The sequence below is a fragment of the Prionailurus viverrinus genome, chromosome F1 (genome assembly GCF_022837055.1).
Source record: "Prionailurus viverrinus isolate Anna chromosome F1, UM_Priviv_1.0, whole genome shotgun sequence".
Lineage (NCBI taxonomy): Eukaryota > Metazoa > Chordata > Mammalia > Carnivora > Felidae > Prionailurus > Prionailurus viverrinus.
Window position 1 is genome coordinate 24,636,683 of NC_062577.1, and position 26,700 is coordinate 24,663,382.

General features: G+C 45.9%; 2 protein-coding genes across 5 annotated transcripts in view; one reads left to right on the top strand and one right to left on the bottom strand.

The window, feature by feature from the left end:
* STX6 (syntaxin 6) overlaps positions 1 to 26,063 on the top strand; it is a 51,670-nt gene extending 25,607 nt beyond the window's left edge. The window contains exons 4-9 of one of the 2 annotated variants that reach the window (XR_007148107.1): positions 6,326 to 6,388; positions 9,960 to 10,085; positions 11,285 to 11,391; positions 15,712 to 15,806; positions 20,060 to 21,537; positions 24,790 to 26,063. Coding sequence is in view for 1 of the 2 variants with exons in the window: in XM_047840331.1 (XP_047696287.1) it covers positions 6,326 to 6,388; positions 9,960 to 10,085; positions 11,285 to 11,391; positions 15,712 to 15,806; positions 20,060 to 20,136 (468 nt within the window). In the remaining variant the exon portion in view is untranslated. Of the gene's footprint in view, positions 1 to 6,325; positions 6,389 to 9,959; positions 10,086 to 11,284; positions 11,392 to 15,711; positions 15,807 to 20,059 lie in introns of both variants that reach the window. The other variant, XM_047840331.1, reaches the window with a different exon arrangement.
* Positions 12,333 to 26,700, bottom strand: part of KIAA1614 (KIAA1614 ortholog) — a 62,290-nt gene continuing 47,922 nt past the window's right edge. For all 3 annotated transcript variants that reach the window (XM_047840329.1, XM_047840328.1, XM_047840330.1), the window contains exons 11-12: positions 22,357 to 22,360; positions 12,333 to 12,344 (exon numbers count right to left, since the gene is read on the bottom strand). The gene's annotated coding sequence lies outside the window, so the exon portion shown is untranslated. The remainder of the gene's footprint in view (positions 12,345 to 22,356; positions 22,361 to 26,700) is intronic.

Below are 26,700 nucleotides of genomic sequence, written 5' to 3' on the forward strand. Positions count from 1 at the left end.
TGGAAGTAGAAACTGAAGTTCATTTTGAAAAGCTTTTTAAAGTGTATTCTTTGATAGAACTGTTTAAAATCAAGTCCACGCTTCATAATGCTGCAGCCCTTCTAGGGTTGAGGTCTAAATCATACTCCACTGTATCATCCAACTGAGTATTGTAGAGTTTTTAGTCATTCTTGTTTTAATTGTGACTTCTTTTTGGAAAGCTGTTACTGTTTGCTAGTTGTAGGTTAACAGTACCTAATTGAGCTTTTGTTGATCTCATTTTAATACATTCTAATTGAAATCCTTCAGAAGAGAAGGACATAGTAATGAGGCTTACTTGAATTTTTTTTCTTAAAGCACCATGTGTTGATTGAATATTATTGCATTTGGGGGGCACCTGGGTGGCTCAGTCAGTTAAGCATCTAACTTCAGCTCGGGTCATGATCTTGCGGTTTGTGAGCTCGAGCCCCACGTCAGGCTCTGTGCTGACGGCTCAGAGCATGGAGCCTGCTTCGGATTCTGTGTCTCCTTCTCTTTCTGCCCCTCCCCAACTTGTGCTCTGTGTCTCTCTGTCTATCAAAAATAAAAAAAAAATAAAAAAAATTGTTTTAATTAAAAAAATATTATTGCATTTGGCTAAGCAGTATTTGCAGGGTTTTTTTTTTTTTATGTTTATTTATTTATTTTGAGAGAGAGAGAAAGCGAATGCATGCAAGGGAGGGGCAGAGAGAGAGAGAGGGGGAGAGAGAGAATCCCAACCAGGCTTCCGCTGACATAGGGTTCCATCCCATGAACCATGAGATCATGACCTGAGCTGAGATTAAGTAAGAGACACTTACCCTACTGAGTCTCTAGTTAAGCAGTATTTATATACTGAGATCTCTGGGTTCTAGTTGGAGGAGGTAGAGTAGGATCAGAGAGTTAGGAGATTTGGGAAAAGAAACCTACGACCAAGCTCAGGTTTGGGATGTGTATATCACAAGCTTACATAAAGTCCTCTGTTAACCTGTTATTAGTACGTTTTCGTTTATTTGCTCCAAAAGGAGTACATTTTGATCCACAGCTTTCTCTTTCTTAGGCAGGAGAGTTGGTAACACATTGTACATTTGTGTGTGTGGTTGTTCTGTCTGAAGAATTACATCTTTCCCTCATTTTTCCTTGCAATTCATGTCCATTGGCTTTGCTTTTAGAAGCATCCCTGGTTTCAAGAGTCTTGTTTGTGTGTTTTCCCAAGTGTCTTTGAAGTTTATGTAGTTTTTACTAAGTTTTGCTGGCAGTTTTTATTGAAGAGAGCAAAAATATTTTTGTGTGTGTGTAAATAGCCTTTGATATTTTTGAAGTAATCATTTTTATATTTGTGGGGTCACCTACACATCAGAGATCTTGCATGTGAAATCTTTGTGTTGTGGAAATATGTTCCAGAAGTGACTTTGTCTTAACTTAGTAGCAGAAGGTTTCGAAGTATATGGCAGAGGCACAGGGAATGAACTGTGAGGAGACCTGAGTTCTAGGCTCATTTGTGACCTTAATAAATTTTCATCATGGCAAGTGATTTAGCCTCTCTGGCTCTATGTTTTCTTTATCAGTTAAATGGTCCTCACAGACATTCTCTAACTTTCAAAGATGATGAGAACTGTACCCCTTGCGAAAAAAAATCCAACTTGTTCCAACCCAAGAATTGTTTCCATTTCATTGTAAGTCAAGATAGACATGGTTAACCAAAAAGGGGGAGGTGTACAATGTGGACAGAGATGACATTGGGATGTGTGACCTCTGAGTGCTGAGTACTGGGATGTATGGTGTCCCATTCACTCAGTTTGGAAGACACCATGGAATGGGAACAGGAGCATAAGTAACTAGGACATTTATTGTGTTGTGGGTTTTTTTTTTTGTTGTTGTTGTTTTTTTTGACAGACGAACCAAATTGTATTGGTATTAGCTGCTTCTGGACTGCTGGTTCTAAATTTCATGTGTTAGAAAGAAGATGACTGATTACCTTTTTGCCTGATAGGCTGTTACAGAATGCTTAACAGTGTTCGGTGACTTAGCTTAAAATTCCAAATCCTAATAAGGAGGCTGGTGGCTGATAACTTTTAACGGACGTAGAAACAAATGGCGACCAGAAGTGAAAGCCTGGCTGTTTTACCTGCTGTCGTGGCCACACAGGACACACGCTGCACAGCCATTGGAAGAGTCACTCGCCATCAGGGCTAACGGCCCCTCCACATATATTTTAGTAAGCAGACACTTTAAAAACCTGGAGCTTTTAAATACGTATTTCATTAAAGTAATGCATGTTCATGAAGGAAAATTAGAAAAGTTTATAAGAAGAAAAAATAGAAAAAAGAAATCTAAGCTCCAAATAATGAACACAACCTTTGCTATATTTTTCTCATGGTGATTTTCTTCTCAGTGTATGATAGTTGTATTTTTACAGTTGTGATCATAGTGTTAAGCCATCATAAGCATTTTGTATTTTAATTTTTAAAATTAAAAACAGTTCATACTTGCTATTTTTAAAATGCAAATAATTTTGCTGGATGAGAAAGGTAAAAAATGCCCCTCCATTCTGTCATTCCACTCCCTGGAAATAATCACTATTAACAGTTTTACATATTTCCTCTAGTCATTATATGACATTGAAATAGACTCTTTTAAAACAAAAAAAAATTTTTTTAATGTTTGTTTATTTTTGAGAGAGACAGAGACAAAGTGTGAATGGGGGAGGGGCAGAGAGAAAGGGAGACAGAATCCCGAGCAGGCTCTAGGCTCTGAGCAAGCTGTCAGCACAGAGCCCAACATGGGGCTCGAACTCACAAACCATAAGATCATGACCCGAGCCGAAGTTGGACAGTCAACCAACTGAGCCACCCAGCCACCCCTGAAATAGACTCTTAAAAGAAATGGCACATTAGTCTGAGTTTACTCTAAGTTACTATTCTCTTCTAGGGACATGCTGCTTTTTTCTATTTTTCTTTCCTATTATAAATAGCACTGCAGTGTACATCTTTGCTTTTTTTCTGGTATATATTTTATACTGTTCTTTTTTTAAGATTTTATTTTTAAGTAATCCCCACACCCACCATGGGGCTCTAACTCACAACCCTCAGATCAAGAGTTGCATGCTCTACTGACTGAGCCAGCCAGGCGCCCCTTTTATATTGTTTTCTTAAAATAAATCCTAATAGTGGAATTGCTAGGTCAAGGCCGTGAATATTTGACACAAATATCAAGGCTCCTGTTACAAAATGTCAAGTTTTTTCAGTTAGTCCAGTTTACTTTCCAGCCATTGTTCCAGAGCAGCAGTTTTTTTTGTTTTTTGTTTTTTTTACATTTTTATTGAAGTACAAAAATAGAGAAAAGTGCATGTATCCCAGGTACACAGCTTGAAGAGTTTGTAAACTGGTGACAGCCATGGAAGCATTCCAGAGCATTCCCAGCACCCCTAGAAGCCTCCTTGTGCGCCTTTACGGTCTCTACTTCCCTGTTCACTGTGCTGACTTCTTTTTTTTTCTTTTCATTTTTTTAATGTTTATTTTTGAGAGACAGAGCACGAGCAGGGGAGGGGGCAGAGAGAGAGGGAAACACAGAATCCGAAGCAGGCTCCAGGCTCTGAGGTGTCAGCACAGAGCCTGACGCAGGGCTCAAACTCACAAACTGTGAGATCATGACCCGAGCTGAAGTTGGGCACTTAACCAACTAAGCCGCCCAGGCGCCCCACACTGTCCTGACTTCTAACAGCAAAAACACGTTCTACAGATAAAGTTCAAGGTTTAATTGAATTTCAGTTATTTTTTCCATACATGTTTGGATACATGTTGATATTTTCATTATTTCTTTATGCAAGTAGTGTTCACTGTTTTTTTTTTTTAACTATTATAAAATGTATTAAGTGCATTTTTAAAGCATATGTTATCCCACCAGTGAACATTTAACACCACCCCAGGTGACTCACTCAGGTAAATCTCACACATTTAAGAAACATGGCTTATACCACTGCATTCCCTTTGTTTTAAATAAGCCAATATCTGTATGTTCATGGTGGGTGCTTTTTTTTTTTTTTTTTAAACTAAGTATATTTTTCTCAGTTTCTATGGGTGGCCATTTTTTTTTAATTTTTTTTTTTTTTTTGAGGTTTGTGAACAGCGAAATAGGTAGAGAATTCTAGAATTTCTGGGTCAACTGGACCCTAGACAGAACACCCCTCGGATGTGCTACCTACCCAGTGTCATTTCCAAGGGCTCACATATCCTCTTGTTGAAGGCCCCCAACAGAGGGGGTTTGCTCCTTCTGGATGCACCCTTAGATGGGCAGCACTGGGAGGGACATAGTGACAGGTTATAGTAAAATGATCTCTTTACCTTTGCTCTGCTGGATTAATAACATTTTTTTCTACAAAATACCCGAAGTGATCTTCTAAAACATGAACCAGAATACTCCATGGCCATGCTTAAAATACTTTAATGCTTCTCATTTGCCTTTGCACAGGGGCCTGCAATCTATGACCCATGAGATCTAAGAACAGTTCTACATTTTTTAAAGTATAGTTAGAAAATGTGCGCGCGCGCGCGCGCGCACACACACACACACACACACACACAGCAGTGTATGATGGGCTGAATATTTAATATTTACTCCTTGACAAACAAAGTTTGCCAGCCCCTGCCTCAGAATAAAATCTAAGCAGCCTGAAGGGCCTGCACGTTTGGCCAACCTTCTCTTCTGTCCCCTAGCCCCAAACACGCAGCTGGCTCCTTGGACCACCCTGGCCTGCTTTCTCAAGAGCCAAAGGCACTGAGCTGTTTCCCACCTCCAGGCTTTTGTATTTGCTGTTCCCTTTGCCCAGATTTCCCGGCCTTTAGTTCTTTCTGTGGTTGACTCATTCTTGCCCTTCAGGTCTCGATTCCATTGTCACCCCTATCCTATGCCTCTAGAGTGGCATTCATCACCCACTCAATTCCAGCCCTATTTATTCCCCTCCTTCCCAACACAGCAACCACTTTGTTGACTTATCTGTGGGATTACTGTTTGCCTTTTCTCCACCATAGTGTCGGCTCCATGTGGGCAGGGACCCGGCCTGTATTGCTCACTGCTGTACGTGGGCACGTATTAGGCTTTAGTGAGCATTTGGTGAGCGTAAAAATGGGTGCTGGGAAAGTTGAAGCAAGGTGGTTATTCAGACTGCCCATAGGAATTAGGAAAACTGTGGCACTGTCTCATCTGCTGTTCACTTGTCATGTGTCTTGGAAAAAGTTTCTGAGCGCCTAATCCCTCAACATTTGCATCTATAAAATAGCCTACTTGCCAACAGAAAGTTATGAAGTTATTTTGGCAGCATTTATTTTTTTAAAGAAAAATTGTATTACAGCAATCGTACTCAATTCAAATAATTTTAAAGGATATTGGGTTGTGGTTAAATATGATAAGGAAAATGGCTCATATTTAATCAGGTGTTTTACTTCAGAGTAAGTAATGGGTCCACTCATTTTTCTTTCCATACAAAATTATTTTTTAATGTTTATTTTTGAGAGAGAGAGACAGAGCTTGAGCGGGGGAGGGGCAGAGAGAGAGGGACACACAGAATCCAAAGCAGGCTCCAGGCTCTAAGCTGTCAGCACAGACCCTGACGCCAGGCCCAAACCCACAAGCAGTGAGATCATGACCTGAGCTGAAGTCGGACACTTACCTGACTGAGCCACCCAAGCATCCCTTTACAAAATTATTTTTGATACTGCTCTGGAAATTCACTCTTGGATTAGAATAGTCTATACTTCACATGAATCCAACCCAGAAATAAAATAAGATAGAATACTAGGAAGTATTCTCTGGTGTTTAATGATAGATATACTTTATCCTAAAGTGCATGATTTTTCACATGTATTCTGTTTGAAGATCTCAGTCCTTGAGCACAGGTTCTTGAGTTTGTGTCCCAGGATTGCCGTTTACTGACCGTGTGACCTTAAGAGAGTACCTCAGCCTTGGTAGATCTCAAACTCCTCACCTGTAAAGCAGAAATAATACCAGCTTCATAGAGTTGTTATGAAAATTCAGTGATAAATGTAAGTGTTCGGTGGTGTTTCTGACCCGTGGTTGGTACTCAGGAAATCCCAGCTCCCTTCCTCTGTCTTCCTCTTTAAATTTAGTATCCAGGTTATGCCCTTTTAAAGGAATGCCAGTCCCACTATTTTATTTCCTTTATTTTTGAGACTTTAAAGAATGCTGTCTTTTTGTTTTAAAAATTTCATAATAATGTATGTGTATTTTGCTAGCATGTAAAATATTAACCATGATTTTGTTTAATCTGAGGGTATTCGTTTGTTTTCTGGTCTTCTCCTTACCTCATTAGGACATGAAGGATCACATGTCACCTTCCTCTGTGCAGGCATTAGCTGAACGAAAAAACAGACAGGTGAGTAAACATCTGAATACACAACATCAGTCAAAGAAAATAGCATGGTTAGGTATTTGTAATTAAAAAATGCTGATGTCTGCGTATTGTGTGTTTAAGCAGAGGACATGTACACACTGAGCCTGGAGTGAGGTCGGCAGGTGTGAGAAAGCCTGGTCAGCTGCCCCTCCGCTCCCTCACACCCTTTGGCTCTCTCGTCTGGGCTCCCATAGCTCCCTCTGCTTATCCTTGTAGCCCCCACCACACGGCATTTCTTCTGGACGTGTCGTGCATGCTCCGTGTGCAAGGCTCTGTTAAGTGCTGTAATTGCTCCGTTTCATGTCTTTTTCTCTGCTGGACCCCATGCTCCTTGAAAGTGAGGAACAGTTTGTGTCACAGGCTGTTTTTAAATCTCTGGCTGCTGTTACATTGCCCATAGAACTTACTAGACATCGAATGAGTGAAATTTTATGTAAAGACACTGGAGGAAACTTAATGTGTGTTAAATTAATGTAACATGTGAATTTAAGTCCTTCGTCATTTTAAGTATTTATTTTTATTTTATTATTTTTAGAAATTTTTATTTATTTTTGAGAGAGACAGAGTGTGAGTGGGGGAGGGGTGGAAAGAGAGGGAGACACAGAATCCGAAGCAGGCTCCAAACTCTGAGCTGTCAGCACAGAGCCCGACATGGGGCTCAAACTCACGAATCATGACATCATGACCTGAGCCAAAGTCGGACATTTAACCAACTGAGCCACCCAAGTGCCCCTTAAATATTTTTTTGACATGAGGTCTAGTTTCTATTAGTTATTAAAGATACATCATGAAATCTCATTTCAGAAACCAAAGCACAGATAATGACATATCAAAAATAAAAGCTACAAGAGACCAGTCCTTGAATTTTAAGTATCTTTTTAAAGTTAGATGCTTTGTGTAGACATTTCTTTCTGACTGATAAAATAAAATAAAATAGTTTTAAAAAATGTACAACAGGGGCACCTGGGTGGCTCAGTCGGTTAAGCGTCAGACCCTGGATTTTGGCTCAAGTCATGATCTCACAATTTGTGAGATCGAGCCCCACGTCTCTGCACTGTCAGCACAGAGATTCTCTTGGGATTCTCTCTCCCTCTCCTTCTGCCCCATCTCCCCGCCCCCCCTCAAATAAATACTTAATACACACACACACACCAGTCACCTAAAATTTAGATTTAACTTCAGTTCCGTTCAGACTCCATAAAGTTACCAGTAGTCAGTCCATTTAGTAGACTGTTAACTCCAGAATCAGCTCATCATTTTTAACCAACTGGATATCAGTAAGTCCTTACTTTATACCTGCATGTGTTTGTTGACCCACTTAATTTTGAAAACAAGTATTGTAAGAGCTCAAAGAAAGGGAGGGGGCTCTCCAGATATCACCCAACTTAATTTTCCTGTTTCCTTTCTCGCATTTCATTTTTCAAGTCATTGTTGTGTTTTATTTTCTTCCTGTCTACCTCCCTTCCTCTTAACGGTGCAGCGAGGAACAGCCAGTGACTGACCTGGTCCATCTGGCACTAGCTCTTGGGAGAAGCTGAGGGTCTGGCCATAGCTGGCTAGTTTTGAAGTTCCCTTTTTGTCCCCCCTTCAGCTCACAGGAGCTGAGTGACCTAAGGTAGTTGTGACAGTGAGATCAGGAACTCTTGGCCTCCATTACCCTGAACTTGAATTGTTTTATTCCCCAGATAGTAGAAGTTGAGCTGACATACACAAACTGTGTAGTTACACATTGCCTTTCCAAGTGTGGACTGGAATTTTGTTTTCAGTGTTGCGCGAAACATCATAGGGTCACAAATTGTCAAAGAATCGCAGGGCCGGTTTTCTGTACGCACTCAGGCAGGCAGGCCTCGCTGTTTCCTGCCAGATCAGGTGCTGTGCTACCCCGGCTGAGCTGGGACCTCTGGCTCTGGCACCTGCACACAGGCTGGTCCTCCAGTGCCCTGGGCCCTTGCCGTCTCCTTTCCCATTAAAACAGAGTCCTGGAAGTCAGACTGGTGAAATCTAAGCTGGTTCACAGTAAAGCATAGACGACTGTTAATGGTGTGACATATGTCCACCTGAGTGTAGACCATGGATGCGCTAGAAAAATAGCCCTGATTGTGTCCCCAGGAGCACACCAGGCTGGTGGAGCCCCCAGTTCTCTGTCGGTAGCCTAATGATGCACTATATATAGCCTTATTCTGACCTTGAAAAAACTGTCACTAGGCCCCACTGCCCTCCTTAGAGATTCTTAGAGTCTTCAGCTCAGAAGGAGCAGGATCTCTTCATCTTGACAACCCTACAATCAGGGCAGGGCAGGGCCATCTTCAAAAGGCCTTGGGTCTGCTTCCTCCAGAGGCCACGTTGCCAAGGACTGCCGGAGGCTCTCCTGTGCCCTGGTCCCCTTCTCATAATCATCTCAGCACTTAGGCTCTGTCTTTGGAGCTTTGCCAAGCCCAGTCCCCAAAGTGTGGCCCTTTGACCGAATTCAGCTCTGAGCATCAGGTGAAGTGGGCCACGTCAGTCCCGAGGGGCTAGTAAAGGGCTTTTCAGACAGAGAAGCAAGTAATCAGTTAGGCTTTTAACAGTTCCGGAGATTAAAAGTACCCGGTAAGAAGATCTGGCAACCGCACAAGGAGAAAGAATCTTAGTCAGCAGCATCTTCTGGCTCTTTATGCAGGACTGGTGTGAGCAGTAACTTTGACCAACTAGTCAGACAGGATTGTGGGGCTCCCAGTCCGAGCCCGCAGCGGAGAATGAGCTTTCCCATTCCTGACAGGCCTTTTCATATAAGGGAGACTTATCCTTTTTCCAGACTTATCCTGTTCTGGCTACAAACTTCCTTGAATTCATATTGGGAAACCTGACCCTGGTGAAGAGCTCTAACTTCAGGCCCAGCACTCGCCTGGGTTATCAGGATCAGGCACTCATTCGTGGCCATGTCCCCCTGTGAATCAACCCCCAGGTCCTATCTGGGAAGCCTGTAGCCCTTTCGTTCAACTGGAAGAGCACTGGGATTTATGTATGGGTTAAACTGAAGAGACGTTGGTGGTTCTTGGGGCTTCTGTGTGTGAGAGGCTGTGACTTAGCTTCTTATCATACTAGGGTGCTCTCCCACCTCCTTCCAAAACAACCCCAGAAACTTCCCTGGCTCACACTTGAATAAAAAGGATTCTAGATCTGTGGGATTACACTAGAACCTGTGAGTCTCTGGTGAACTTCCCAGGGTAGAAAGAGCTGACCTACAGAGGCCGAGTGCTTTTACATTATGTAGTGTGTACAGATGGGCACTTGTTGGTTTGAAGGTGACATTTATTTGCATTTTAATGGGACCAAAGGCCATTTTTGAGTCCCATTGGGAAAGCTTGGAGGCAGCGGGTGCCCTTCCCGGCATTCCTGAAATTGTGCCACGCAGGCACCAACCTCCACCACCACACAAAAGGCTGACCCGGTGGAAAATGCACCGTGAGCAGTATGAGAACTCTTTATGTCCCTGCTGTGGAGCATTTATGCAGATAGTAATGGCTTGTTTCCCACCCCCCCCCAACCTGGCTGCCCCGTCCTGCTCTCACAGGCGCTGCTAGGGGACAGTGGTGGTCAGAACTGGAGTGCCGGAACGACGGAGAAGTATGTGCGCCTCGACCGTGAGCTCCAGTTAGCCAACTCCCATTTCATCGAGGAGCAGCAGGCCCAGCAGCAGGTACCCGAGGGCCCGTAGGCTGCGGTGGGAGCCAGGCCCTCCCTCCGTCCACTGCCAGCAGGTGTGTGTGGGAGGGGGGGGACTTGTCTTGCGGCGGCCTGCGTCCGCCTGTGCCGTGAACCTCCTTCGGAGCACGACCTTGTCAAGAGATCCAAGCTTGATTAGCTCTCTCAGGAAAAGCAGACCAGACATCCACAACTGACAGACAAGGCCATTGATTGAAAAAAACAAAACACAAAAAACTAGCAACGTCTTTCCCCGCCTCCACTTCTATACTCCGTTTTTTGTTCATTTCAACAAAGGCACTTTCAGAAAAATTGAGTCCTTGTTTTTTCATTGAAAATCTATTATATGTAAAAATAATTGCTTTGGTGGAGGTTATACAGCAGAAAGAAAGCGAGGTTGGTTATATTCACATTGTTGCTTTTGATATGTAGTTGTATTTTAAAAAGGAAGCTGAGAACAATGTATCTGGGGATTTGAGGGTTTTCTACGCATTGAAACTACTGGTTCTTAAATGCGAAGTTGTATGTATACATGTAGGACTGTGTGTTCTCTTTCCATTAGCATGTCTGTTTAACCAGTTGTCTACTTAAATTGCTGTTAATCAAGTAGACTTTTTTATATACAAAAAATGAGGAAGGTACAGCACAATTAACAGTAATTATTTATCACTCAGTTGTTGTCCTTGAGACAGCTCACTGCCACAGGGCCGCCTCTGGTTTGTCCTTGAGCAGGAAGGAAAGGACTCGGTGTGCACAGTTTTCCCACATTCAGAGGTTTGCCAGGCTCTCTCTCGTAGTCAGGCTGTGGCAGCCTGTTGTGGATTGAGACCTTGACCCTGGTGTGGGCTTCCTCTTCCCAAATCCCCCCTGGCTCAGTGGTTACTGCACAGGTGCTTTTGGCCCTGGCCTTTTCCCTCAATGGACTCGAGCCACACGGCATCAGTCCCCCTTGGTGGTTTCAAGGTTTGCTGACTGTTCACACGTTGGATCAGCAGGAGGTATCAGTAGCCTGACAACCCAGCCTTTTGAGCAGTGTGTTCTCAGAGGCGATAGTCTGGTCCTTGGATTTCTGGGCTTTGCTTCTGAATGAGAATTGTCCCAAGTTGGCAAAGACGCGAGCAGCTGCTAGAGTACCGGGACTGGAGCCAGGTAAGATGGATTCTCATTGCTTATTTCCCGTTTCTCTGGCACCAGCTGATTGTGGAGCAGCAGGATGAGCAGTTGGAGCTGGTCTCTGGCAGCATCGGGGTGCTGAAGAACATGTCCCAGCGCATCGGAGGGGAGCTGGAGGAACAGGCAGTGTGAGTATTGACATGCCCCTCTTACTGCAGGGAAACTGAGGGGCAGAGCCGTGTTCAGAGACCCCTGAAAAGCCTGACAGTTACAGGGCCAGTGAAACCAAAAGCTGTTTTACTTACAGCTCTGTCTTCATTCTGTCTTGCGGACTGACCTCCCCCAAAGAAGCAAATTTATCAGATAAAATTTTCAGCAGGGTTTAGGCAGAGTTATTCTCATGTTAGTTTTACACCTTGCAAAAACAGATCCAGTCTCCTCTGAGCAGACTCTTGGAGTGTTATGACGAATGGGAGCATGAGACAGATCTGGCTTTTGTAACCTCCCTGGGGATTTGGGTCCCGAAGAGGATAGGACATGAGCTGGCTTCACTTTATCACCCCATGACTCTCCTGCTCCATTGAATAAAACTTCTTACTCTGCATCTTAAACTTTAACATTATGAAAAAAAGTTTATAAATTTAACCTCAATTAATAAAAAAATCTTCCCTCAAAAGTAAAAAGTAAACACAGAGCAAACAAGAAAAAACAATTGGGTTTCTTTGTTTTTCCCTCGGGACAGTCTCCTTTTGTGCTTGGAAGCATGGCCCCAAAGCATCCTTCTAAAACCCGTTCATTTCACAATTTTTTTTTTTCTGAAAAAGTAAGACCATCCACTAGGATGTTTCAGAACCTCTCCAGTTGCACTCTTAAGTTCAGCATTATACATTCATTCTTCATAAATTCAGAATGGCACCTGCTCTGCTGGAGGTCCTGGGTATTGATAGGGGAGCGATCAGAACAGACCGTCTTTGCCATCAGAGAGTTTACCATTTACTGTGTAGAACGGACGTTCTACAAATGGTGTAAGTCATTAAGAGGTGACAGAGAAGGAAGGAGGAAGGACATGGGACCTGGGAGCCCTCACCTAGCACAAGCTGCAGACCTGACTTAGCCCAGGTCCCTGAGAAGATGTGTTTAACTGGAACCTGAAGGATGAGGAGAAGGTGTCCCAGTGAAGGGTTGGGGGTGAGGGGAGGGCCAAGCCAGACAGAGAGTGAGGAAGTGCATGGGGCAGAAAGGTTTACTGTGTATAGAGCATGGGAGTGGGGAGGGGTGCAGAAGTCAAGACAGGGAGGCCTTAGAAGCCCTGTTATGGGGTTAGGACTTTCTCTTTTGAGGGTGATGGGAAACCATGAAGGTTGTGTTAGGAATGACACCATGGTCAGGTTTACATTTCAGGCAGGCCCATCTAGCCGTGGCATAAAAAAAATTTTTTCAACGTTTATTTTTGAGAGAGAGAGAGAGACAAAGCACAAGCAGGGGAGGGGCAGAGAGAAAGGGAGACACAGAATCGGAAGCAGGCTCCAGGCTCTGAGCCATCAGCACAGAACCCAACACAGGGCTCAAACCCATGAACTGTGGGATGATCATGACCTGAGCTGAAGTCGGATGCTTAACCAGCTGAGCCACCAGGCACCATGTCTAGCTGCGGTTTAGATGACCAACCATAGTGGAGCAAGACTGGAGACAGGGAGACTAGGTGGGAAGCTACAAGAGTGGAATCTAGGCATGTGTGTTTAATTTCCGTCTAAAATGCATTCTTCCCCTAAAATGCCAGTTGGGGGACGGGAAAGGACTAATTGCCTGAACTCCTTGGGCTTCGGTAGATAACAGAGAAGCCTGGTAGACTTCCAGTTAAAGATGGTGACTTTGAACACACCGAATACACCTTTTATCTCCGCTCCCTCCCTAAAGCCCACTAGAGTGCAGGCAGAGGGATTTTGTTTTTTAGCGGCGTAAAACCTATGGGGACATAGAGCATGAAATAACAAACAATAAGCATAACATTTAGATCCTGGATGGTTACCGACTCTACCGACCAGAGGAAGCTGAACCCTTGGCCAGCCGTGGGGAGAGCCAAGGAGCAAGCTGGTGGCCACGAGCCACCGGCTGGGAAGAGCATTTTCTCACTCTAGACAGCATGAGCCCCGAAGGGCGATCTCCTCACACTGTGACAAAATCATGTTGGAAGGAAGGAGGAGGAGGTGTGGGGTGGATGCAGAGATGGGGAAGGAAATGGGAGCAGAGCAAAGCCCTAGCCCTTCTAGTGCAGAGTCAGCAGGACAGGATTCTGGTGCAAGCATTTACTTCAAAAAGTGGAGAAAGCCCAAGAGAAGAGTGGGAGGGGCTGGAGCAGTTGTCCTGGGGGCGGGAAACAGCTGTGGTTTTTTTTGGGTTTTGTTTTTTGTTTTTTGTTTTTAATGAAAACTCTTAACGTGCTATTTAGCTCTTTAAAGTGTGTGTCGAGGCACCTGGGTGGTTCAATTGGTTAAGGGTCCGACTTCGGCTCAGGTCATGATCTCACAGTTCATGGGTTCGAGCCTGGCATTGGGCTCTGTGCTGACAGCTCAGAGCCTAGAACCTGCTTCAGATTCTATGTCTCCCTCTCTCTCTCCACCCCTCCCCTGCTTGCACTCTGTCTCTCTCTCTCTCTCTCTCAAAAATAAATAACTATTTTTTTAAAAAAAGAAAAATATTTAAAAAATAATAATAAAGTGTGTGTCACTTTGGTAAAAATAATAAGTAAATTCAAAGGAGAACACATGGGTCTTGGACTCTGACCTGTGTTCCCCAGGACGTGTAGCCACTGGCAGCTGTGCCGTTGGCCACGTAACATGTGGTCAGTCTGACCTGAGATGTGGCCGAAATGTAAATGCACCAGACTTTGAAGACTTACTATGAAAAAAAAAAAAAAAACCCCACAAAGTAGCTTGTGCATGATTTCTTAAATATTGAATACATGTTGAAACAATAATGTTTTGGCTATATGGAGCCAAATAAAGCAGATTATGAAAATTAATTTCTTCCTTTTTGTTTTAAATGTGTGGCTACCAGAAATACAAAATAGCATACAGATTCACAGCCTGTTTCTTTTGGACAGCGCCGAGGAGATAGGTCGGGGCTGGAAACCTAGTTAGTGGGTGTCCTTGGGCTGGAGGCTGGGTGACTGGCCTTTTTGTCCTCAGTCGGAAAAGTCATGCCCGGCATACAAAGGTGGCTCTTGTGTTTTCGGCGTTTGGCCCTGCCTGGATAGGTCTGCAGCTGCAGGGCTAAGATGCTACCAGGATCTAAGATGAACTAATAATGTCTTAATGTGAAAATTCAGGTAAGGGACAAAGACTTGCTTATTTAGTTGTCAACATGGACTGTATTTCCTAATTGACTTAATGAGGAGTCGGTTGCCCTGAATCCTGAAGGGTTGTCGGCTGCTTCATGTGGGCACAGACCGAGCCCAGGACTTTCTAGCCACCATTGATGCTGTCAGAGTACTAGAGCCTTACTAATAAGACCTCTGGTCTTAATAAGACTAATTGGTATGTTGCATTCTATATTTGAGATGATCACATGTTAGCCCAGAGTTGAAAAGTCTGGAATGTTTGGTGATTTATGAAATAAACATTGTTGGGATGAGAGTATTTTGGTGTTTTCTTTCCCAGCTGCACCTTGGACAGCAAAATAGTGTTAGCTTCCTGGAGCCGCTTCTCCCCGTGGGAAAACACTGGCTTCTCTGCCGGTGTAGGTGAGGAGCACACACCGTCAGGAATGGCAGTCCCAGGGCCTCCCGGCGTTATGACAAAGCACAGAGTGCATTACAGGCAATGATTATTAGATTAAAGTATGTTTGGCTCCTGTCGCCACAAAGTGCTTTGTGTTATGACCTGGTGCTCACAAGACCCCCGGCAGGGAAGCTATCCCATTTTACGGATGTGGAAACTGTGCCAAAGAGTTGTGGGGTGCCTTGTCAAGGTAGCAGGGGAAGCAAGTGGCAAAGCCTGGTTGTCTGACCTCACACAGCCTCTTTCTAGAGCAATGCGTTGCCACTGAGTTTCTGTTCTTCTATCAGTCAGCTCCACACTGCCTGGTCTACGCTTCTAAAATCTACAAAGCTCTAAAAAAATTTTTTTTAAGTTTTCAGCAAGCCCATATTACAGGAAACCTAACCTGAACTCACTGCAGCTATGATTCCTGTTAGTTTCCTCTGCAGAAACATTAACATGCTTGATTATGGGGTCTGCCCCAGACCCTGCTTGTGAGTGCTGGCTAATATCCAGCATATGTAATTCATTGCTTTTTTAAATTCCTAAAATTCTGAAATCAAAAAAACATGTCTTGTGCTAAGGAGTTTGGATAATAGATTGATCAAACCCCCACATTACCTGTTTTAGGTTTGCTAACACTGAGGCGTGGGGTAAGATCATACCTTGCCATGATTTAATTTCATGGCCAGTGCGTTGCCAAGACTTTGTGCTTACCAGCCACCCCTCTGCGTCTGCTTCTCTTTCCAGTATGTTGGATGATTTCTCCCATGAGTTGGAGAGCACTCAGTCCCGGCTGGACAATGTGATGAAGAAACTTGCAAAAGTATCTCACATGACCAGTGGTATGTATGGCATTTAAAGCTTAAGAATTCCTACTTCATTCTAGAAACATGGTCTATAGCGTTCTCACAGGTGTGCCCCTTCAGATCTCCCTCCTGTCGTACATTTTTGGGTCTGCTTTCTTGTCAGAGAAGGAAGACCGGTAGGCACAGGCCTCGTCTGCCACTTGTGGCCTTCACTGGAGAAGTGGTCTTTGTGTGCCCCCACCGCACAAGGCTGGTGTGGTGGGTGGCTTTTCTCCTAGTGGAGCAACTCTCATTGCAATTACAAAATCCTTTTTTATTTCACTTTCTTATTTCCTTGCCCAAATAGGGAACAGTAATGAAGAAGCCGGTTATTGTTTTCCCTGGACTTTCTTTTATTGAAAAACTCCTACCATTTCAGAATCAGATGGCCTTACAGATCTAATTTAAATTTCTTTCAGGGGCACCTGGGTGGTTCCATCATTTAAGCATCTGACTCTTAATTTTGGCTCAGGTCATGATCTCATTGATCTTCTAGTTTGTGAGATCGAGCCCTGCATTGGACTCCATGCTGACAGCGGGGATCCTGCTTGTGATTCTCTCTCTCGCTCTCTGCCCCTCCCCCACTCTCAATGCGTGCAGTCTCTCTCTCTTTCTTTCTCAAAATAAACAAACTTAAAAAAAATCTTTTTAAATAAAAAATAAATTATTCTCACTTAAAGTCGTAAGTGAAATATTCCAGCAGATTTGCGCCAGAGTGGGGTGAAATTTTAACAGTTTTCAAACTGGTCACTATGTAGGAAGATATGTTCCAGTGACTCTATTTGTTGATGGCAGCAACCCACCTCCCCTAGTACATTAGAAATACTGTATTTTAAAGCTTAAGAACATCCAGTATCTCCTTTCTTCTTTAGTCGGCAGGGGGTGGCTTGGTCAAGGGAGGAACTGAGGTACTCCTTGAGGTGATGTAAATGTGGTTGAAGCAGAGCACTAGCACCCCCGCTGGAGCTTCCCATTTCTTGCCTCATTCTTCTGTGGGTTTCCTCTCATCAGGTATGTGTTATGGGGTCTAATGGTTCATTCAGCCTTCTGCGCTAAGGCTAATACAGATCTATATTTGCTTTCCAGCAGTTTAACTCATAGTCAAGTTAAAGAACAGTTGTCTGGGGCTCAGCTTCTTACCTGTAAAAAAATAGGTTGTTGCCTGCCTCTTCAGAGCATTGTGGAAGTTAAATTAAATAATAGTAATTAATGTACAAGTGTTTAAAGTGTCTCCCACGTATTAGTACTTACTTAATGTTTGTTTCTTTTTTAAAAAATAGGAAGTCAGGCAGAATATGGCCCTGCAGGGCAAAGGACCTGTTTTGTTTTGTTTTTTTTATCCAAAACAGAGGGAAGCTCGTAGCCAGACTTAGTTCCTTCTTTCTCTCCAGGGACAAATACAAATACCTTTATGCCTCCAGCAGCTTTTCATTGCCTGAAGCAGGCACCAGCTTAGTTAATCTTTCACACACTTAGAGAAAGGTTTGCAAAGCCTTCTTCCCTATTCCTCTGTTCTCTCCCACCTTCATGCTTCTACTTAAAAAAAAAATAATAATAATTAGTGAAGTATTACATAACCAGTGTAAACCCCAGGCCCTCTCTAGTGTGTGTATTCATCACAAAGTCAAGTAGCTACTTCAGCACCAGTTTTGTTTGGGGAAGAGCAAAGAACAAAGATGCACTGTGTCTTTGTTTCTCAGCATTCCGGGAATGAATAATTTAGAAAAGTGCTTGCATTGTGATAAGCCGTTCAGTGTGTATAAATAGCACTGAGCCTTGCTTATGCTTTATGCTACTTTATCCTGAAAGAAAAGTTTGGGGAGCAAAGTAGGGACTTCAATTATATTTGTCTAAGAAAAAGGGCCAGGAGATGGAGAATTCAGCCTGAAAGGCCCTTCAGTTTAGACAGCTTGCCCATGGTTTTTTCATTTTAAGCTTTGCCTGCTCCCAAGAGAAAGATTGCTCAGGGCCTCCTGCTTGGTGCTCTTGGCTTCAGGTTGACACCAAGGCAATTTGTATTTGCCTCTGTTCTCCATAACTTCTGGGCAAGTTCGCGGCTTTTTAATCTGTACTTAAAGTATATGAAGACACGTTGAAGTTGATCAGGCAGTAACCGCGCTCACGTGCCAGCCACACGGTTCCGGAGAATCAGAACGTCTGCCCTTCCCCGTGGCTGGCTGCTTCGTGGAAGAAATCAGCCGAGATGCCACACTCGCTTTATGAGTGACCCAAGGACGGTGTATTCTTTTGAGTAGAAGGTTCTTTTGAGTCTTCCCTCACCTTCTAAAATTTTTTTATCTTTTCTCCCCAGTGGAGGAAAATATACTGGAAGGGGAGAAACACCTGCCATTGGAGCTCTCTTTGTTCCCATCTACTTTTTGAAGCAGGTCTTGAGCTTACAAAGCTGGTTAGGCTTTTCCCTTGAGAGCGCAGAAGCCTTTGTGGTTAGTTTTGCCCCCCTTCTGGGGAGAAGTCAGCGGGTGAGGTTACCTGGTTCAGGCTTTCTAGCAGCAGCTTAGCACTTCAAAGGGAAATGGCTTTAAAGGAGCGTCCCCGGTTGTGCTAGCTTGTATGAGGGATGTTGTCCTTGATGAAAACCCCTATTTAATGCAATCCTGGAAGAGAGCGTGATCGGAGGTGGGAGGGGCTTGGGAGAGGCTGATGGAAAGCCAAAAAGTGGAAAACTGGTTCGATATTGGGAATCTAGGGTTGAGAATGTTGGGGGGCTGGGGGGACAGGGATATGTGTAAGGTTGGGGGGCAGGGATGGTTAGGAAGCAATTATCTTGCTGTTTTGTCCTGGAAGAATACCAACTAATCATTTTAATGAGTGTTTTGAAGTTCTTATAGGCATTTTTAAATAGATGAAAGAATGCTAGATTAACTCAAGTTCTCTTGAGCAGTGAAGTGATAGTTAAACAGATTAAAAATATTATCTGAGTAGGCCAATTCTGCCTCCTGTGCCCATTGGACTAGTCCTGTTCAGACAAGGAACCAACAGACATGGGGTCTTTGCCCTGATCACAGTTTCTAAGTGAGTTTCTAGAGTGTCTGAAGTAGAGCAAGGTGATCACCACCAAGAAGGTACTTACTTTGCTTACTGTCACTTGGTGGCAGTCTTTTGGCCGGTTCTAAAATTTTGCCAGCCGTGGCAGATAATTTAAGTACTGGTTTGTGGACTTAGCATTGCTTTGAGGAAAGCTTTGCAATCAATTTTCCTAGATGCGGACCTTCTTATACTGTGATCCTCCATAGCCATGGTGTCCTAGAATCTGCAGGCTTTCAAGTAGACTTTTGATGAGTCAGTTTACCTTCATATCTTTGTTTAAATGGAGGACTCCTCTCTAGCAGCGGAAATATGTTTTCATAGGCCAGTGAAAGTCTGTTCTGTCAGTCTGGCCCTTTGTAGAAAGACTGCTTGTTCTTTCTACCTCCACAAGTTCAGGAGGCATCCTGGCAATGGCGGCACCCTGGGCTCCACACCCGGCCCGGCCCAGGGTGAGCGAGGGTATTCGTGTTTCCTGCCAGGCACGCGGGGGATTGTGGGTGGAGCTGGGGCTCTGCTGGGGTCTGTGTGGGCCCTTCTGTTCCTCCGCGCCTCCTTGCTCTTGGTGTTTAGATGGACTCTAGCCGCTTAGTTTCCGGTGCTTGTTATGAAGTGTTGGTAGGGCAGGTTTCAGAGAAGGCCTTCCACTTGGATTCAGTGGTAAGCTGTGTAAGTTACTTTCCCAGTAATCTCTCCTGGAGGGGTGTGGCGTAACAGTGATCGTGCTTATGGTCCCTGGAGTTTGCTTTTTCAGCCCTTCATTTCCTGGAGTGACCAGCGGGAGCTTTTATCCTCTTTCCGTCCTCCCCTAGTGCCCATTGAGCAAAGAACAGGATTCTTGTTGAATTAAGTGATTTGGCTTCGGTAGAGGATTAAAGCAAATGGGCTTTGATCTGTAATGCCAGTGCCAGCACCTTGCCAGGGGCATGGTACCCACCAGCAGCCAGCTGAGAGCCATGGGTTTTAATGAAAGACTTGAAGCGCGGAGCACGTACTGGTTACAGGCCCGTGTTCGAGGGACCGGCAGAGCTGTGGGTGCACATGCGGTGCAGGCACAGACACCCGGCCCACGGGCGGGTTCCAGATCCTCCGAGCCCCCGTCATCGGCACACTCTGGCCCCTTTCTGCTGCGGGGAGTTGCATGTGACTGTACCTTGGGGAACGTAGAGTCCCGAGAGCGCTAATCCTCGTGTCCTGCCTTCCAGACAGGCGCCAGTGGTGTGCCATCGCCGTCCTCTTCGTGGTCCTGCTGGTCGTGCTGGTCCTCCTCCTTGTGCTGTGACACGGCTGGTGCAGCCCCTCCTGCACTCGAACCCGGGGAGGCGGGCAGCGGCGCCGGGCGTTGCCGTCCCCTCCCGCTTCTCTCTGGAAGACGCGGCCTGCACTGACCCCCCTCCCCGTGACCCCACCACTGACAGCTGCTCTGACCCGGCGCTGGCAGGGCCACGGGGAACACCGGGTGGACGACCGTGCGCTCCTGGCCCACCTGGCCCGCTCTGAGGATGGCCCGCCACTGCTTTGCCTCCCAGGCCTCACGCCCCAAGGACAGCCTCGGAGGAATCCAGAAAATTCCGCAGACTCCACTAGCGCTTGCTGTTGCTCATTCCATCCATCTCGGACAGCTCTTTTCTCCGGCCCAGACCCTTCCCCCGGCTCCGACGGCGCACCGCGGTCCCGTCCTGATGAGCCCTGTCCGGAGTGCGGGCTCCCGGGCACGTTTCATTCCCCGCCGCCCCTGACAGCCGGTCGCTGATGGGAACAGAAGGCCCAAGAAGCAGTTTGTGACAGAAGACGCACCGATCCATTTTTCAGGGATAAGTGCTGGGATAAAATTGCTTTTCCAGGCACATTATTTTGTGGTAGAAATAGCTAATGGAGAATAACGGAAAGCACTAGGCTTTGGGGATGCTAACAACGGGTGGCTTGAACTGAAGGGAGGAGAGGGTGGCAGGACCCAGTTTGCACAGCTGAGGGAACGGTGGGTGAGGTTGCTGGAGGTCAGAGCCTTGCCAAATTCACGTTGCTGTCCTGGTGCAGCTTGTATTTTTAGGACCACCTTTAACTGTATGGCTACAGCACACTTGAAGGGGTTAGGGTCCCTGGCCAGCCTCCTCGACGGTTAGGTCACTCCTGTGGCACTCTGCACTGGGGGGCGGGGGGTGGGGGGGAGGGAGGTCACAGTTGGGAGTGGTTAGTACATCATTAGCACAGCGACACTCAGAAACCATAATGACAAAAAAGGCTAGTTCTGAACCAGACTTGTCTTACCCTGTGAGTCATGGCAAGAATGGGTAGGTGAACTTGAGGGTTTTTCCCCCCCTAAGATGACAACTCAGTTTTTTGGTTTTTTTAATCATCCATTCAAATAACTGAGCCAATCCAAATTTAAATAATGGATGCTTTAATTGAGTTTTAGTAGCTGAAACTGCTGAGATGCTAAATTTCAGACTTCTGATGACTTTTTAAATGCCTCCAACGTACACGTGTCTATAGGATATTTATATAGCCTCCCTGATGCTGTCACCACTGTTGAAGCAGCAGCTGACCCAGAGCCTGGCAGGGGAGGCCGTGGCTGTCCTCACCATCTTTTTGTGCACTTGGAAAGCACAGCCAACATCCGGATAGAGCTCTAGCTTGGACTTCTTGTTTCCTCATCTGTTGGGGTCCACTCCTTGGCACACTGGTTGGTTTTTTTTCTTTTTAATTTTTTTTCTTGTTTGTCTTTCTTGTTTATTTGCTTTCGGCTCCCCCCCCCCCCCCCGCCCTTTTTTGTGATTTGCAATGATGTACTTGCCCAGCTGACTTTTGACTTGCACTTTTTAATAAATATTTGTAACAGTTTTTTAAAGAAAGGTATTTTCTCATGGTTAGGATCATGGTAGGTAAGTAAATCTGCCTGTTGATGAAAGCTAAAAGCAGATTTATAAAACTAAAAGGGTGGTTGACATCCACGTTTACAGTCAACTCTGATATATAAATAAGTTATTTTTTTCAAATTAGCAAAAAAAAAAAAAAAAGATTACTACAAAGGGCTTCCAATATAGGGTACTAGGTTATTTGTTTTACAAAGTTTCGAGACTCATTCAAATAGTCTTCTCTAAACTTAGAACAGGGATGGTCCTTAGATTTGCATTAAAATATACAGGTCTTTGTTAAACATAAATGAAGACCTTGTCTCAGTACTGTATCCACACTCCACATCACAAGAGGCAGTAGGCATCCTAATGGCCTGTAGGATTATGCTCTTTACAAGCCATGCTGTTGTCCTCCTATTACCAGATTTACTGTGCCCCACACAACTGTCGCATGTGTCAGTGGGGCTTGTTGGGAACACGCCTGGTCATGAATGAGTAAGATGCTTCCCTGGTGTCGGAGGGGAGGGGGGCTGGGGGGGCGGCAGGTTTTGTGATCTGAAGGCTTAATTATTAAGTGGATGAATCTAGAATCGGCATGATGACCTCACCTAATTTCAAGTGTTTGCTGAACAGTGGCTATTGTAGACGAGACTCCTGAAGCTGAAGAGGGAATTATTTATGAGGAGGAAAGTTTACTTGAAAATACAAGCACTGCATGCGTGCTCCCTGCAGGCCCCTGTCTCCTCGCCTCAGAGGAACTGCTCTTTGACAGGCAGCCTCTTAATATCTTCGTCAGAGCCGGCTCTGCCCCAGGCATAACTCCTGGCCCAGCGGGCTTGATCCTGGGCTTGACCCTGTTGGGCCTACGGGGCATCGCTACAGATGAGTGTTCATTTGAAAGCCTCCACCCAGACCGCAAACCAGGGCGGTCCAAGAGAGTAACCCAGGGGCTTAGGTTGACTTTTGAGGACAAATGTTGCCTCCTCGGTGATCCTGACACTGCTGGGCTCCAGAGGGCACCTAAGTGGTTCCCCGGCCGATAGGAGGGGGAGAGCAGTGGACACCGGCGACCCCCCCCCGCGCTGCTCAGGGGCACATCCTAGAAGCAGTTGGGCTTTCTCCAGCCTCTGCACCTCGACACGTACTCATCATTTCTAAGGAAGTGGCAGAATGTGATGGATAGAGAGAAACAGCTCAACTTGCGTTATTGCAAGAACGTTTTTCTAATCAGCTGATTTGGGGGGTTAATTGGGGGAATGAACCGTTGAGTTAGCCAGAGTGGGGGATCCAGCTGGAAAACCGAAATACCTTTAGGTTTTCGTCCTCGTCTTTGATCTTGCCTTTGTGTGGACTGAAAACGCCCCGTGCTCTCTGTGTGCCCGCTGCTGGGTGGCAGTTGGAAGTCACTGCGTGTGTGTTACATGACGATCTTCACGCCAGAGCCGAAGGGGGAGAGACTTGGGAGCCTGCCCATTATTCTCTGCTTTTAGCCAGAGTTAAACAGACTGATGGGTCTGGTAGCCAACCACTTGGCAACTTCTACTCCTTCTCACCTCGTGAGATTCAGGGCTGTGAAGAGAAATCTAGTCTAACTCCAACAGAAATCTGTCTCTGTTAAGTGTTTTACCTTCTGTAAGCGAAGGTGGCAGAGCCAAGATCTTTCTTCTGGTAATTTCCCTGGCTATAAAGTGAGACCATTACCTTTCTAGAGAATTCATAGCATTTGAAGATCTAGGAACTGAATTATACATAGGAGTTGCTTTTCAGCTCTGTGGACTCGGATCGCTTGGCTTCACCTTGTACTGCAGGATGAACTTGGAAGCGGAACAAAATTGGGACAGTCTGAAAAGCAGAAGTTCCAAAACGCGGCATGCACTACCTCCCTCTTTGTGTTCCTCTCGCTGGCATTTCTTTCCCTCCCAGGTTTTTGAAGAATAACATTTTTGAAAAACGTGTTCTTTCTCCACCAAGAGCAGAGAGAGGTGAAACCAAAGAGCTCTCAGACCTTCCGCCCTTCTGTCACACCGCGTCACGCCTGACCCGAGTTGGTTCACGAAGACCACGCCCCACGGAATGGGCCTGGGCTGCTGGCAGGGGCGCAGCAGCGCCCCGCCCCCCCCCCCCCCCCCCCCCGCCGGGCCTCTGCTTCTGAGGGAGGGGCAGTCCCGTCACCAGGCTGGCCTGATGAGGGGAGACCCACTCTCTGTTCTGTCCGCTGCCCTGTCCCAGCTCCCGTGAATGTGCTTGCGCAGCAGTCCATCGGATGTGAATGCGGACACCAGGCTCCCCGTGTTTACTTGCAGTCCTGCTCACTGGGAAGCTGCCGACTGGTATTGAGTCCAGAAAATCAAGAGAATTCTGAGCAGAGGGAAACAGCCGTCCGGGCGAGGGCAGCCCTGCGGTGACCCTCTGAGACAGAAGCCCGCACAGCTTAGCACAGGTCGCTCGGTGGGGCCGAAACTCCAGACCTGCTGGCTTCTGGGGCCAGCATCCCTGACCTACGCTCAGAAGCGTGCGGGCCACCCAGTGCGGCCCTTTTGTTTTAGAGAGGAGACCACTCACTGCAGCTCCCCCAGCAGACGGGGCGGCATTTGCCGGGGTGCGTCTTGGGCTGGGCCCCAGGGAGCTCGTACACTGCATGCGGCCAGTGACCTCAGCGGCACAAGAGGGTAGGCCGGCGGTGGCCTGTCGTGCTCACCCCTCGCTCCAGCTTCTGGGCGTCTGCTTTTGGACAAACACTGAAGCTCCGAAAGTTCCAGCGGCCCCTTGGCCGTGTTGCTGCCATCTACCTGCATGTGACAGCTCCTTATTACGTTAGAGTCTCTTTACCAATGCGCAGGGGTGGGGAGGTGGGGAGGAAGGAGAAAGAGCTTGGTTTCCCTCTGACATAGACTAATGTGTTGGTGCTGTTTTCCTTCCAATGTGACCTTTGTCCAGAAATGCCCCTCCCCAAGGCCGTGTGGTCGGTAACTGCACTTCAGCAGTCATTGTCCCAGTCACCTGCCCGACTGCTTGGTAGGGACCTGGTTTGCCAAGTGCAGCCAGTGAGAAAGTGTATTTTACCTTCTTTTTTTTTTAAGGCTATGAATTCTTGAACCCAGAAGCCACTTGATCCTCCAGGGGGTGTTAGACATAAGACCACCCGGCTTCATTGTTTGTTGACCAAAGCTCTCGGGCCTTGTTCTGTCGTCCTGGCGGTACCCCAGCGCTCCACACGAGCCGGGCTGTGTGTCAGCCCGGGGGTGACCCCACGTCCAGGGCTGTTCTTGCTGGACTCTGCAGAGAGCGGGCTTTAGCCGGGACCATGCTACTGAACAGGAATCGCAGCCCTGGGGGTAAGTCTGCTCTGGGAGAGGCAGACGTCCTAATCCTCAGGAAAAGAGAGAGTCTGCAGGGTGGGGAGAGGCCAGCCAGGTGTTCCCACTAAGAAGTTACTAGAACTTACCTGTAAGCTTGATGTGGGTGTGTCCTAACTTGACCCAGGAGAATGCCCTGGGTGAGGGTGGCCTGGAAACCAGGAAAGGGCCAAAGACCACAAGCTGTAAATGATTGTGGATTCGTTTTGTGTTAAGTGGAGATCGGCTCTCGCTGGCTCATTTGTAATCAGAAATTAGTGTGATGAAAAAATCGAATGTGTAACACGTGGCAACACTCAGCAGGACTAAATTGTCGTATTTTTCTTCCAAGGATAAATAACCTACGGTGTTTTATTTTTAAATAACCAGAAGGCACAAACTAAAGACATGAGATCAAGGATTCGAATTTAAAATGCCTGGGTGATTTCCAGATGGTGCGCACCCCCCCTTCCTCCCCACGAGAAGAGCCCAGTAGCCCTGGTGCCAGTTTACACGCCCCTCCACAGGTAGATACATTCTTGCTCTTTCGACAGGCTGGGTCTCCCAAGTGTGGTGTGGGACCAGCGGCGGCGGCATGGCCCCTGAGCTTGCTAGAAATGCAGGTTCTCAGGCCCACCTGGATCTGCCGAATCACAGACTCTGGGGGTGAGGCCAGTGGGCTGTGTTTCACAAGCCTTCCAGGGGATTCTGCTGCCCACTGTAGTTTCAGAATCACTGCTCCTGCATCATGGAATTTAGGCTACAGTAAACCATCCCTGCATAATAAAACCTCTTCCATAGCTTTGATCGTAATCCTGACATTAAACAAACTGATGACACTATAAACTTGAAAACTTTTTAAAAATACTTGCGTAAGAAAAATCTCAACTAGCCGTCTTTCAAAGTGGTATTTTTACACCCTGAAGTCTATCAGTAATGTTTCTTATTTCTGCTCTTGAAATCATGTTACAGCTGTACAAAGAATACTGTTCAGTATTAAAAGAGAAATGGAGAGACCATGACCTTTGTCAGTTGTTGTTTTTTAAGTTTTGTTTTTCTCTTATTTCTTTTCATACTTACATACAGCTCCTTCCTTCTGCCCCCACCAGTAAACACAGACATATGCATATGCCTGGGGTGGGGAAAGCGTGTGGCTGTTGGAAGATCTGAATTATAAATTGTGCCCTCTTGGGCTGGGCAAGTTACGTGAATTATTAAACCCCAAAATAACCACATTATGGATTCAGAATACCATACGGCACAGTTTCAGTTGGGACAAGGAGTGTGGGGAGCAGAGAAACAACACAAAAGGACCTGAGTCTTTTATTTCCCCCTCATCCAAGTGTTGGCCAGCAAGAACACTGGCCATCCCAGTTGGCAGGTGAAAGAGCCTTCCTTCAATTCTGTGTTGGACAAGATGACGAGGCTATATAAGCTTAAAGACAGGGACCTTCATCATCCCATCTGTCCTCCTCATCTTCCCTCATTATCTGAACACCTTCTATGTGCCCAGCACCATTCTAGGTGCTTCATCTGTATTAATGCAGATGATACTTAAAATGGTGTTTTGAAACTATGAAGTTACCTCATCTAGTATTATCTCAAATGTGCAGATGAGGGAACGGGGACACAAGTGATTTCTCAAGGTCACACAGC